The sequence below is a fragment of the Sinohyriopsis cumingii genome, chromosome 11 (assembly GCF_028554795.1).
Source record: "Sinohyriopsis cumingii isolate HCF-2022 chromosome 11, ASM2855479v2, whole genome shotgun sequence".
NCBI classification, from domain to species: domain Eukaryota; kingdom Metazoa; phylum Mollusca; class Bivalvia; order Unionida; family Unionidae; genus Sinohyriopsis; species Sinohyriopsis cumingii.
Window position 1 is genome coordinate 21286167 of NC_142971.1, and position 13282 is coordinate 21299448.

The window sequence follows — 13282 nt, forward strand, 5'->3', positions numbered from 1 at the left end:
GAATTGTGAATTGGATTGTAACAATGGATAAAAGAATAAATTAATGATATAAGGTAAGTGTCTTTGAGTTTTGATTTTAAAATAAGAAGCTACACTCAGGCACTCATACAAAGACACGTACTATAGGGGTAAGATGGGCTGTTTTTTTTTTTTGAGTTATTGGCAAATTGAAATTGTATTTCTTTTCGAGAAATGTGGGTGGCCCTGAAAAGGGCCTTTTTATTTAGGTGTAGGGGTGAGTTTAAGCAATCAACTTTAACTGTCTTAAGCCTTTGCCACGGCCAAGGCCTACTTCTGGACTGCGTAATGTTGATGATGATGATTGGGTTGAAATCACTAAGGGTGGTACGGTAGGCTTAGTCACAGGGTTGACGTGTTTAGCTCGGGAAGGTCGTATTCTCTTCGGTCGTAATAAAGAAGTCTGATACATTTGTTTCAGACTCCTTAACTCCGCTAAAATGTCCAACAGTACCGTGACCGTTTGATTTTCACCCTCTTGTTTCTTTGCTGCTACTTCTTCTTGCTGTTGTTTTTTTCTTACCTTTTCTTCTTGCTGCTGCTGTAGGAGAAAAGCTTTTTCCGCTTCCTTTTGTCGTTGTATAAATTTCTCCAATTCTTCTTTCTGTCTCTGTCTAAAATTCTCCACTTGCGGTAATGAAGAAGGTAACGAAGGTTCCGGAACAAATTCTTGCGAGGTAAGAAAATCCACAAAATCCCAATTCACCTCTTCTGAAAGTAAGTCCGGGTTCCCTTGGGCGGTCTCCCCTGCTGGTGCACCCCAATGGATCGTTTTCTGAGTTTCCGTCATGTTGAATCACTGTCACATAGATTGACTGCACACAAGCGCTAGCGAATCTATATAGACCACGTGACGTCACAGACTGCTCTCTTCGGATTGGATGCGGGCTGACTGAATTTTGTAACGCGTGTTTGGATTGGTGAATGAACTCAATCCGTTTCAATCCTTCCTCTACCTATAAATAAGCGCAGTTCACTGCATTGATTCACCTGTTCTCGTCGCTTCAAGATGTGGACCACAGTCGAATCATCCACCCTTGTGTCTTCCATGATGTTTAGGACGGACATGCTCATGTATGTCCGGTCCAAGTGGACCGTTGTTGACAAGTCAGACATCAGTCTGTGGATACGAAGAGTGTACGTGGAGAGACAAGGTTGCCTCAAGAGGACACTGATTTATGGCCCTCGAGTAAGACGCAGCTTGAGGACAAGAAGATGCCGCAGATGCCCTTTATGTTAAGGGCATATTAACATAAACCCAAAGGCCCTTTTCAGGGCCACCCATATTTCTCGAAAAGAGAATGACTTTCAATTGCCTACCCCTTTTTTAAATTTAAATTTAAATTTAAATTTAAAAAATTTAAAAAAAAAAAAATCCCATGTTCAATTCCCCTTGTCCCTAAATAGACCCACACTTTATTTGCCCATGTTCAATTCCCCTTGAGGCTATAGTGGCCCAAGACTTTTTCCCATGTTCAATTCCCCTTGAGGCTAGAGTAGCCCAAGACTTTTTCCCATGTTCAATTCCCCTTGAGGCTATAGTGGCCCAGGGTTTTTCTCCATGTTAAATTTCCCTTGAGGCTATAGTGGCCCAGGGGGTGTTTTTAATGCTAAGTCCCATTGAGGCTAAAGTGGCCCCATTCGCTACTTTTACGGAATTATCCGGCAGTTACCCAATAGGATGAACAACGTCATTATGTTGTCGGATGAAAATAAACTAGCCAATAGTGTACGCAATATGGCGCCGTGTTAGTATGGAAAGTCCGTTAAGCATGAAAGGTGCAAACTGACAAACTTAATAAATAACTTAAATAAACATAAACTAACTGATATATATAGGAAACTAAACTTAATAAGACCTATACCTTCGAATGCAAACAGGGAGAAGGCAGCAGGATTGATAAGTTTTATGTAACAAATTTTAGTACAATAATTAAAAAATCTGAACTTTCTGATCATAAAATGGTTGTAACTGAATTAAAAATCCAAAGTAGATGCAAATGGGGATCAGGACAGTAGAAAATAAATAACAAAATTTTAAATGAAGTGGATTTTGTAAATATAGTTAAAAAACGAGATGGAAATATTTAGCAATGAAGAAACTGCTGACATAATTAAGGAATGGGATATTTTAAAACAGACAATAAAAGAGAGAGCTATAAAATAATCAAACATAAGATCGGAGAAATTAAAAATGGATAAAAATCAACTAAAAACAAGCTTAAATAAAGCAAAAAAGGAAGAAGAAAAGAAACAGCTGATAAGTAAGATAACAGGAATAGAAGATGAGGAATATCGGGGGAGAACAATTAGAGCGGGTAAATTTACTGAAATATACAAAAAAGCGAAAGGTTTATACAAACGGGAAGAATAAAGAAAAGTGGGTGAGAAGATTTTGGAAAAATTTAAAGTAAATAATGTTATTTATACAGAAAAATCGGAAATTTTAAATAGTATTTACTCATACTATTGAGATTTATACACTTCGCAATGTATTGAATATGATACAATAGACAGCTATTTAAACAATATAGACTGTGAGATGATATCAACAGAACAATGAGATTGTGTGATGATGTCATCTCAGACGAAGAAATAACGAACAACATTGGTACACTTACAAAAGGAAAATCACCAGGGAAAGACGGTCTTACCGTAGAGTTCTACCAGAAATTCCACGGACAGCTTTGTTGTTGTTGTTGTTCTAGGGTTTAACGCCATTTTTCAGCACAAGATAGGCTATACATGGCGGCCAGTATAACTGGGGGAGGAAGAACCCTGGAAAACCTAGGGAAGAACCACCGACCCACGAGAAGCTACTGGCCACGGAGAGCTAACGCCGATCCTAAAATGCTCTGTATAATAATATCTTTTTAAGTAAAAAAAAACATATGTCAAAAATCAATGAGGGAGGGAATAATTACAATATTTTATAAAGGAAAAGGGGATAGGGATGACATAAAAAACTGGAGACCAATATCGATTATAAAATCTTAAGTAGAATATTAACTAACAGTAAAAAGTAGCTTAGGAAAAATAATCAACATAAATCAAACTTGCGGGGGTAAAGAGAGGGATATCCAAAGTAATATTTTAAATATAAAAACTGTAATAGACTACATTAATGAAACAGGCACGAAGGAAGCTATGGTACTCTTAGACCAAGAAAAAGCCTTTGACCGACTAGAACACAACTATATACAAAAAGTATTAGAAAAATTCGGTTTCGGAGATAACTTCGGAAAATGGACTGAAATCCTATACACATGAATAACTTCATATGTAAAGGTTAATGGGAAATGTACGAAATAATTCGATATACAACGATCGGTGAGGCAAGGATGCCCACTATCCATGTTATTATACGTAATAGCAATTGAAATTCTAAGCCAAAAAATAAGAATAAACCCAGGAATACCAGGTATACATATTCCAAACCTAAAAGAGGAATTTAAAATGCTCCAGATTCTGATGACTGTACGAACTTTATAAGAGATGCAAAATCTTTTATACACTTAGAGAAAGAATTTGAAAATTTCGGGAAAGCATCAGGTTAAAAAATAAATCATGATAAGATCGAAATTCTAAAAATAGGAAACTGGAGAGGAAACCACCCTGTGCTACCTCCCCACCTACTAAAAGATACAGTGAACGCGCTAGGGATACACTTTGGAAAAAAAGACATCATAGAAAACTACAAACACATAATCGAAAAAATCAAAGAAAATGCAAAAATCTGGGCCCAAACGCCACTATGCATAATGGAGCGGGCCCAAGTGGCTAAAACATACTTGTATTTAAATATAAATTATATAATTAGATCCATTGATATGGAAAACAAAATTTTAAATAAGCTATATAATGAAATAATTAACTACATATGGAATTACAAGACCCATTATATAATAAAAGAGACTCTTTATAGAGCAAAAAAGTAGAGGGAGCCTGGGACTGCCAAGCCCCATACTACTAAAACTTTCAAATATAATAAATAGAAGTGAAACCCTTTACGGCGACAGCATGGGAGGCACTGTATATCTACTGGTTCGGCTTCACTATGAAGAACCGACCAGAGATATACAAAAATAATAAACTTTAAAAAAAAATTGAAGTGCCAAGGAAATTTAGAAATATAAAAGAAATACTTTGAAAATATAGAGATAAAATAGAGCTATGACAATTAGATACTTGAGAAACTTATGAGTGGCTAATAGAAGAAGTAACAAAAAGATTAAGATGCAGAGTAGAACAAAACAGATAAACTGGGGAAAAATAAGATCTGTCAAAATTCAAAGTATAATTTTTAAATATCTACACAACACCTGGCTTACAGGCGAATAAGCTGTAAGACGTCGTATGATTAAAACAGTACAGAAATGCCCTTTATGTAAAGTAGCAAATTTTACAAAACTCCATACGATTGCCCAATGTGACAAAACCAAAAATAATAGACTTATGTTGATAATGGAAATATGTAAGAAGTATAAATATCACAGAAATAATAGTGTATATATAAGATGTAAATTTCGAAAATATGGTAGTTTTAAATATAATTGATTATATTACCACATTTATGCTGTCCTGTGGCCAAGCAATAAGAATAAAAAAAATAAAAGCAATATAATTCCTATATATTACACTAAACCGGGGGAGGGGAAGATGAGGAGGGGGCTCCGGTTTTACCGCCCAAGTAGGGGTGCGTATCCGGGAAGCTCGGTCTGGGGCCTCATGGAGTTTTTTTTAAAAAATTTATACCAAATTAGACGACATGACATACTGTGACACTATATCAGGGGAGGGGGAGACGGGGAAGGGACTCCGGTATACCGCCCGCGTAGGGGTGTGTACCGCAAACGGGCTGGAGCCTCGGTCTCATCTCTCATCTCATGGGGAGTATCAAAAACAAACAAACGGACAAACAAAAAGAAATAATCTCATCCTCTAACTAATTTGTTTTATTGAATATAAATATATTTTAATTTTCTATATAAAATAATTCCCCTTTGACTAAATTTTTTTTTGTCTCGAAAATCCACCCTTCAAAATTGATAGGAAAAGTATATGGATACAGGGACCTGCATGCTGGAGAAGTAAGAGACACAGACGTCGCAGGGCTACACCACAAGGCGCCACGTGAAGTGGCCAGACCTGTGAAAGAGCCTTAGAAAATCAAGCATGCAGGAAATGGACAAACAAAACGAACAAATGGGGAATAGTTTGAATGGACAAATATAGCCCTGATATATATAGTACTACTTATGCTTTACAATCTTTTTATGTCTTTATATTTGGAAGATAAAAAATTCCGATTGTGGTAGTAATTACATGGATATGTCAAAAGATAAGAAAAACATGTATAAAAGAATTAAAGACCACGTGGCTTCTTAGAAAACATATCCGAGTAACTTCAAAATTTCAATCAAAAGGGAAAAGAGAATCATCACACTATAAGTGCATACATAAAAATAATAGGTTTTATTTACTTCTATATAAGGCACTGATTCTCTTAGAACTTATTGATTCCAAAACTTAATACTTTTGTTTCAAAAATAAATCTATAACTCAATAAAAACTTTCTTTCTTTATAAAAGAAACTACAACAACCCTCACACGAAAAAAACCAAATGAATATAGAAGATGAAAACTTGTGGGGAGATTTGACTCAGATGCTGTCCTAACATATATATCTATAGCACACACACAATATAGCAAATACATAACATACACAGGCTATAGCACACACACAATATAGCAAATACTCACATAGCATACACAGCACGTATGGGACCCTTGGCAAAGGTCACTACTATCAAACAAGGGAAGAGACTCCGACTAGGATAACACTTAGATCGGACGAACAACCCTTTAGATAACACTAAGGGAAAAAATACCCCATAAAAAATTTGCAGATAAATAAATTTTTGGTATAAATTCTTTTATAAAAGAATACAAACACACGAACCTTAGGGGGAAACACAAACACATAAAAACACTTTTACTTTGGGGGGAAACTGGGGGGGGGGGCATCTGTCTGTTGCCCCAAAAAAGAAAGGAAAAAAAAAGAAGAAAAAAAGAAAGGTGCAGGGGATGCCAGTATTAGTGCCATTTTGGTCACAGTCAGGTTAGGAATTATAAATCAATGATTCAATTGACTTAGTTCTATGCACTTTTTATCACATTAAACATTTTCGTTATTGAAATGGGTAGGGGGTACAAACAAACGGGGATGTATAGTGAGACTATAGTTGTCTCCCACAACACCTGAAGGCTCCCCATCTTCACACAATTCTGTAGTAGATTAAAATTCAAAGAAAACTAGTTATAATTTTAACTTATTTATTCTGAATTCATCAACGATTGTTCAATTGTTCATGGCTCTTTGCTGATGAAGTAACCCCTTCCCATCACTCTAAAACACGTACACTCACATTTGGCCCTAACACTCTTACTTCCTATGTAAAATCATGTGTAGGGCTCTTAAGTATCAATCATGGTTCCCATGTTTTTCTAAAGATAAATTTCCAGGTCATTTCCAGAGTTTTTCCAGGATGAAATTACTTTTCTCAAGGTTCACATATGACCATTACTGAATGGAATTAAAGAACATTTTAGACTATAAAGCATTCATTTTCTAAATCTAAAGATGTTTCTCTTTCAAGACTCTCCAAAAACATCGAAGTCAGAAAAGATGATAATGTACAAAACCACAAAATATATCACACAAAACAAGTTTGATTATATTCCTATAAATTGGCATATTAAGTCATTTCAATGTACAGAATAAAAATTATAACTTTATTTTGCTGCACTATGTTGCTAGGTGAGAACAACACAATTAGCACAAATTATGTTTTGTTTCCTTTCAAACCTTTAATTCTAAAGAATTCTATAGCAATATATATATATATATATATATATATATATATATATATATATATATATATATATATATATATATATATATATATATATATATATATATATGCATTTCATAGAAAGTAACATTTCCTATTACAGTATATATATAAAAATAAACGCAAAAAAATTAGAATTTTGCCTTGTAACGAAATGAGTTTAACCCTGACTTTATCTGTGCCAATAAAATCCCAAACAAGATTTTTCAAACAACCTAATCTCCGTAAGACGATCTGGTTAAAAATCCATCATTTTAAAAAACATTTTCAAAAGGGTTGATTTAAATTTTCACAAAAGACCTTCAAAATTATATACTATTGTATAAACAAGAACTGAATTTTCTGTAAAATCAACTTGTCTTCTTGTAATTCCTTAAACAAGTCCCCAAACATGTATTGATACAGGAGCTCGTATCGTTATTTAATATATACAATGCTGTCGGGCATTTCTGCGCACATATGGTTTCCATCTCCAATCCTGAAGCAAAACGCATACCGAATTCGACCGATTGACGAAAATAAAATACTGCAATGCTTACCATTTGAAAAGCGGCAATTGTCACCACAATATTCTGTTCAAAATAATATTAATTTTGGACACACGGGATACCACCACCGTGTTTTCATGACCGCGATATGTTGCCCAATTCTGTGCACACCTTTGAAAAAGATGTAATGTTTATCCAGAAGGCTATAGAAATGAAATACATTACTTTGGACTGTTTCTGTCAACAGTTCTGTTAAGTAATTCGATCAGGTTTATAGTTAAATTTTTTTTACAAAATTCAACGTAACAATGCCAATAATGGCAAGCGATATTAAGCCAAGTAAACCGATCTTGTAAAAAAACTAGTAAAATTCAATATTTTACATAAAAAAATTAAGCTATTATGTGGAAGAGAAACAACAATGAATAGGGTGTAATGTATTTACAACGTCTTATTTATGGGGAAAAATTACTAAAGAATTTAGAAACAGACTATAGGCCGGGAAATTTTGTGAGAATCCCATTATAGTGGCAAGCTGACATGTCGGGTAGCAGACGATTTTGTACGTGTGGGACAACTTCATGCAAAATTGGAACCTTTGATTAAGATGCATAATTATTTAAGGTATACATTTCCATCTTTTATAAAATGTATTTATTCGTATGATTCTAACAGATACATAGTAAATAGGATTTTATGGGTTACAGGTTCAAGAAGGTCATGGAGTGGGTCTTCATACTGACATTTAGAAATCACATTTTCATATGCATTTTGAGTCGAAATGTGGGATATAGTTGTACACTTTATGAGTATCACGCTTCTTAATTAAAGTACGATCTTTCTTTCTTGATACAAAATGAATTTTTGGCAACAAAATAACACGTGATCCAATGTTTACAGAAATGCCCTATCATTGTGCAGAAATACCCGACGCGTGTAATTGGCTGACATGCTGGTAAGGGACTGTCCATAAATGACATCACGCACTGGGGGTGTGTGTGAGGGGGTCACACATATGTGACGATGTGTGACGAGGGGAAGGAATTTGTTTAAAAAATGTGTGACGGGGGGGGGGGGGGGGGGAGGGGTAAAAAATCGGCCAAAATCGCATGACGTCATTTATGGATGGCCCCTAATACAAGGAACGACAATTTCTCATTTAAGCTCTGAGATTCAACAATTTGGACTACAAATTTGGCTTAAAACGATTAGCAGTCGTTTTTTTTTTAATCGAGGTTCCTCCGAATATTCCACCCCATTTTTCATATTTGGACATTAAAGTTGGGGTGTGGGGTCATTGCAACTGCATATCGAATATTTGGAATTTGCTGCTACGGTGCGTTAGTTACATATGGTAGTCATTTACCTGCGGGCCTAGAAAGTGTAAACTTTTGTTATATCGACTCATGCCTGCATGAAATCGAAAGGAAAATTATTTATTTTCTCAGAAATGGCAAGAATTATAATCGTTGTGTTGTTAATCCTCAGTCAAACAAGACGAAACTACGGCGTAGATGAAACTTGACCCAGTACTCGCCATTTGCATTACTAGTCACATGACTTCACAAATCTCAAATGAGGACATCGGAAGTCCAATAGTCACGTGATATCAACAAACTCCTTTATAATGTTGTTGTACAGAAATTCAATTATATTAAATGAAAGTCAGATACTTTTTGTAAAACCCAGCAATCTGGCCAGTCTGATTTATCAAGCAGAGATCACATGTCAACGTGGTAGTTACGTGATACAACAATACTCCAAAAGTTTTTCTCGGAATATATAAATATGGAGAATTTTGTGTTCTTTCGTTTTTGTATTCTTATTACAACCAGTATACGACTTTCATTTTTTTAAAAATTTCTCTACAACATTTGAAAAGTGGGTTGTTAGATCTGTGTACAGTACTCATGCAACTAGCAATGCAAATCGCGAGCACCAGGTCCAAATTCCTCGGTTTTTCCCGACTTTCATCAATATTCGCGAAATTCTAGGATTTTTTATGGTCGGGAAAAAAAATATAATTTCTACAGACTTTTTCCCGATTTTCCGGTAGCGTGGGAAACCTGTTTTGTAACTTGTGCTGGCGAAAAGATTGTCAATTACACTCAAGTAAATGTGTTTTTAAATAATGATTTTTATTTACAGTAGACCTGGATATAATTTTAATCTTGGTTATTTATCACCTAACACTGTGTCATGCGTGAATTGCAGCTGTCTTCAATATATCGGTTGATTATTTCCCTCTTGCTTGCGAAATCATCTTCTTCTCTTCTGGCCTTCACGAATTCATCACATGATTTTATTTTGTCCAAATATTCTGGGCAATGCTGGGTCATGGACATCCGTGCAGGAAGCACTATATTGTGTCACTTTAAAATTTGTTCATTGTTTCAATTTATTTTCAAAATTCCCGTGAATTCTGGTGAAAAGGAACCAAACTTTGTTTCCATATCTTGGCCATCTTTGTATATTCAAAAAAAAAAAAAAAAAAAAAAAAAAAAAAAATCGGCACTTTTAACAGAATCCATAGTCGGCTTGCTTTGCAATAAAACAATCCTTTTTAATGATATCCTTTAAAAAAAAAATAACCAAAGTCGGCTTCTGAGGTTGGCTTGCTTTGTAATAAAAATAACCTTTGTCTTTGATGCCCTGTCGGAAGGTTCAAAAGAGGGGTTTACTGCTTGCTGCCAGTTGTGTTTATTCACCACCCGGGCTTCTATGTGATTGGCATCTGTAGTAATAATTAACACAAAGGAGCATTGATGTCTGTGGGTAAACAGTAATGATACTTTTGTAACCCGTGCTGGCAAGAATATCGTGACTTACACTCAAGGGAATATGTTTTCAAATAATGATTTTTATTTTGTTTTATTCGCGAGATACTGTCATACAGTAGACCTGGATATAATTCATTCTTGATTATTGTGCACCTAACACTGTGTTATGTCTTCAAGATATTGGTTGATTATTTCCCTCTTGTTTATGATTTTGTTGGATCCAGTTTTCAGTTGGATAACATATTCAAACCTTTAGGCACAACCAAACACAGTTTGTTTATCAATGTTCATGTCAATGAACAATGTGGCATGTGTTATCGGACATAAGAGATACATGCTACAGTATGGAAGCCTACGCTACATATACAGATTTCGGGGATATATTTTATTCTTTAATGCTCATGTTGAAAAAAAGAATAAATGATAACAATACAAGGTTAGTTTCTTTCTTTTTTATATCAAATAATTGTTTTGTTAATCTATTTTATTGCAGCATGGAAGGGGGAGCACAAATGCAATACAAGTTTATTTAGTTTCTTAAGTCTTGGGATATATAACCTAGGTGAAAAAAATTCATCAGAAGTTCTGGGACTGGAAAAAAATTATTATTTTATTCTCTCCCAATTTATACAGTAAATACGGTAGCTGATCTGACTATAACATGGTATACAATATTGTAAAGAGTGAGTACATACTGTATGGTTAGTATTATCCTTTTGTCTTTTTGACTCTAATAATGAATATCATCTCTGGATTGATATTATTTAGGGCAGAACAAAGAATGTAAACACAATAAGATATGACTTCCAGACACACTAGTACAAAAAAATTACTCAAGCTTGCACTAATATAATTGTCTCTACTCTCAACTATGTTTAATTATTTGTTTCTCATTTCCTTAAAGATTTATTGTAAATATGGAATATCTTCCACAATGCTGGACAAAAGGTGTGAATTTATTTCAAAATCTGTGGTCACCCTCTCTTGGCCCAGACAATTACAATTCCTCTACATGGTTCCCATTATTCCATGATAGACTAATCAGATGTTATGCTTGTTTGATCTTGTTAAATATACATGCTGTTGTCAGTTGGAAGTTATTCTCTTGCATAGCATCTAATTTAGAAAAGCAGAGGTCTCAGAAATGCTTAATCACGCATATTCGGACACAATTTTTTTATCTGGGACACAGAAAATCACTTAGACAGGAGTCTTCCATACACATGCATTTGCTGGACAGCAAATTCAGAGGCCTGCCAGTCCTTCTTCAACCTCCTGCTGAGTGGGAAATGGTGTTGATCAAATGATCATTTTAGCTGTGCTGATATTTACAATGAGAAAATTCAGTGGCTGAAAGACCCCCAGATGTACATGTTGTCGTTGTAAGAGTACATTAGAAGAACATGACCCAACAGCTTGGTGGCAAGTTTAAAGACTTGACTAGCTGCAGAGTGGTGGGAAAATGTACTGATATTTACAACGACTAAATTCAGAGGCATAAAGACCAAGTGATGTACTTAGTCCTGGACTCCTAGTTTTAAAATCCTAGTGCGAAATCTGGAAAAGGCCTGTTAGCTGTACTTGGCTACTTTTCATTACAACAAACTTAACAAGATGAGGTAAGGAACCCTGCTCCAAGATGTATGAAACGGCTAGTCAGCACTGACACATAAAACAAGGACCATGAGTCATAAAAGCTACTAAGTTATGCTGCTACTCTTTTAATATAAATTAGTAATCCTACCTTCTGTGCCCTGTTTGTTTTTGGACCATCCAAAGTGTTTGGCTTTTTACCTGACAAATGTGTCTGAGTCTGGCTTCTTGGCAGTGAGTTGTATGGTAAAGACAGCATGTGATCTGGATGACCTGTCATGGACTGTGGTGGCAGCAACTTTACGATTGGCCTCACCTTGAAGCAGTAAACTCTGTGCAACCTCCTCACTGGCAGCCAGGTGCATTGACAAATTTTTGATAACCCAGGAGCCAGAAGGACCTTCAAGCACTGTAACCTGACAAGAAAGCCAAATTGTGTTACAACCAAGGGTAGCCATGTCCTGATATATTTTTATGTGCTTTATATAAAAAAGGGTATATTTTATCTCATTGTATGTATTTGTGTGTGCGTGTGTTTTTGTGTACATTTGTCATGTTTCTTGCAATTACACAAGCTTTTTCTTTTACTATACAGTTAAACTTAGCTGAATTCCTTAGAGAGTACAGATTTGCTGGAAGTTTTCTGAATTGATATGTGACTCTAGCAAATTCGATATGGCACAACATTTTGGTCAATGAGAATATGGGGTTGATGGTCAATGAAGGTACAAAAAAGGACATCATCAAAGTCCTCTGAATAATGACACAGAATGCCAGAAATCCAATTCCTTTAAGATTTCATCAACAGAAAGGAGCATGATAAAGGGGTATGGGTAGGTACTGTAAGAGTCTATTTAAGTCCATAATAAGAACCAGTTGAAATTTGTATAGATAAAATACTATTGGGATGGATGGATAGATAGCTGGGAGGCAATGTGGTTACTATAATTGTGGATGGACAGATAGATAGCTGGATGCCATTGTGATTACTATCATGGATAGATGGATAGATAGCTGGAAGGCAATGTGATTACTATTAGGATAGATGAATAGATAGCTGGAAGGCAATGTGATTACTATTGTGGATGGATGGATAGATTGCTGGAAGGCAATGTGATTACTATTGTGGATGGATGGATAGATAGCTGGATGGCAATGTGATTACTATTGTGGATGGATGGATAGATAGCTGGAAGGCAATGTGATTACTATTGTGGATGGTTGGATAGATAGCTGGATTGCATTGTGATTATTATTGTGGATGATTCATAGATAGCTGGATGGCATTGTGATTACTATTGGGATAGATAATTAGATGGCATTGTGATTACTATTGGGATAGATAATTAAATAGCTGGATGGCAATGTGATTACTATAGTGGATGGATGGATTTATATCTGATGGCAATGTGATTACTATTGTGGATGGATGGATATATAGCTGGAAGGAAATGTGATTACTATTGTGGATGGATGGATAGATAGCTGA

General features: G+C 35.3%; 2 protein-coding genes across 2 annotated transcripts in view; one reads left to right on the forward strand and one right to left on the reverse strand.

Annotated features, from left to right (window-relative positions):
• LOC149787725 (uncharacterized) overlaps positions 1–13282 on the reverse strand; it is a 140564-nt gene that overhangs the window by 117847 nt on the left and 9435 nt on the right. The window contains exon 5 of the mRNA XM_089973928.1: positions 11995–12209. Coding sequence (XP_089830054.1) covers positions 11995–12209 — 215 coding nt within the window. The remainder of the gene's footprint in view (positions 1–11994; positions 12210–13282) is intronic.
• Positions 1–13282, forward strand: part of LOC149787726 (archaemetzincin-2-like) — a 69961-nt gene that overhangs the window by 37307 nt on the left and 19372 nt on the right. The gene's annotated exons all lie outside the window — the stretch shown is intronic.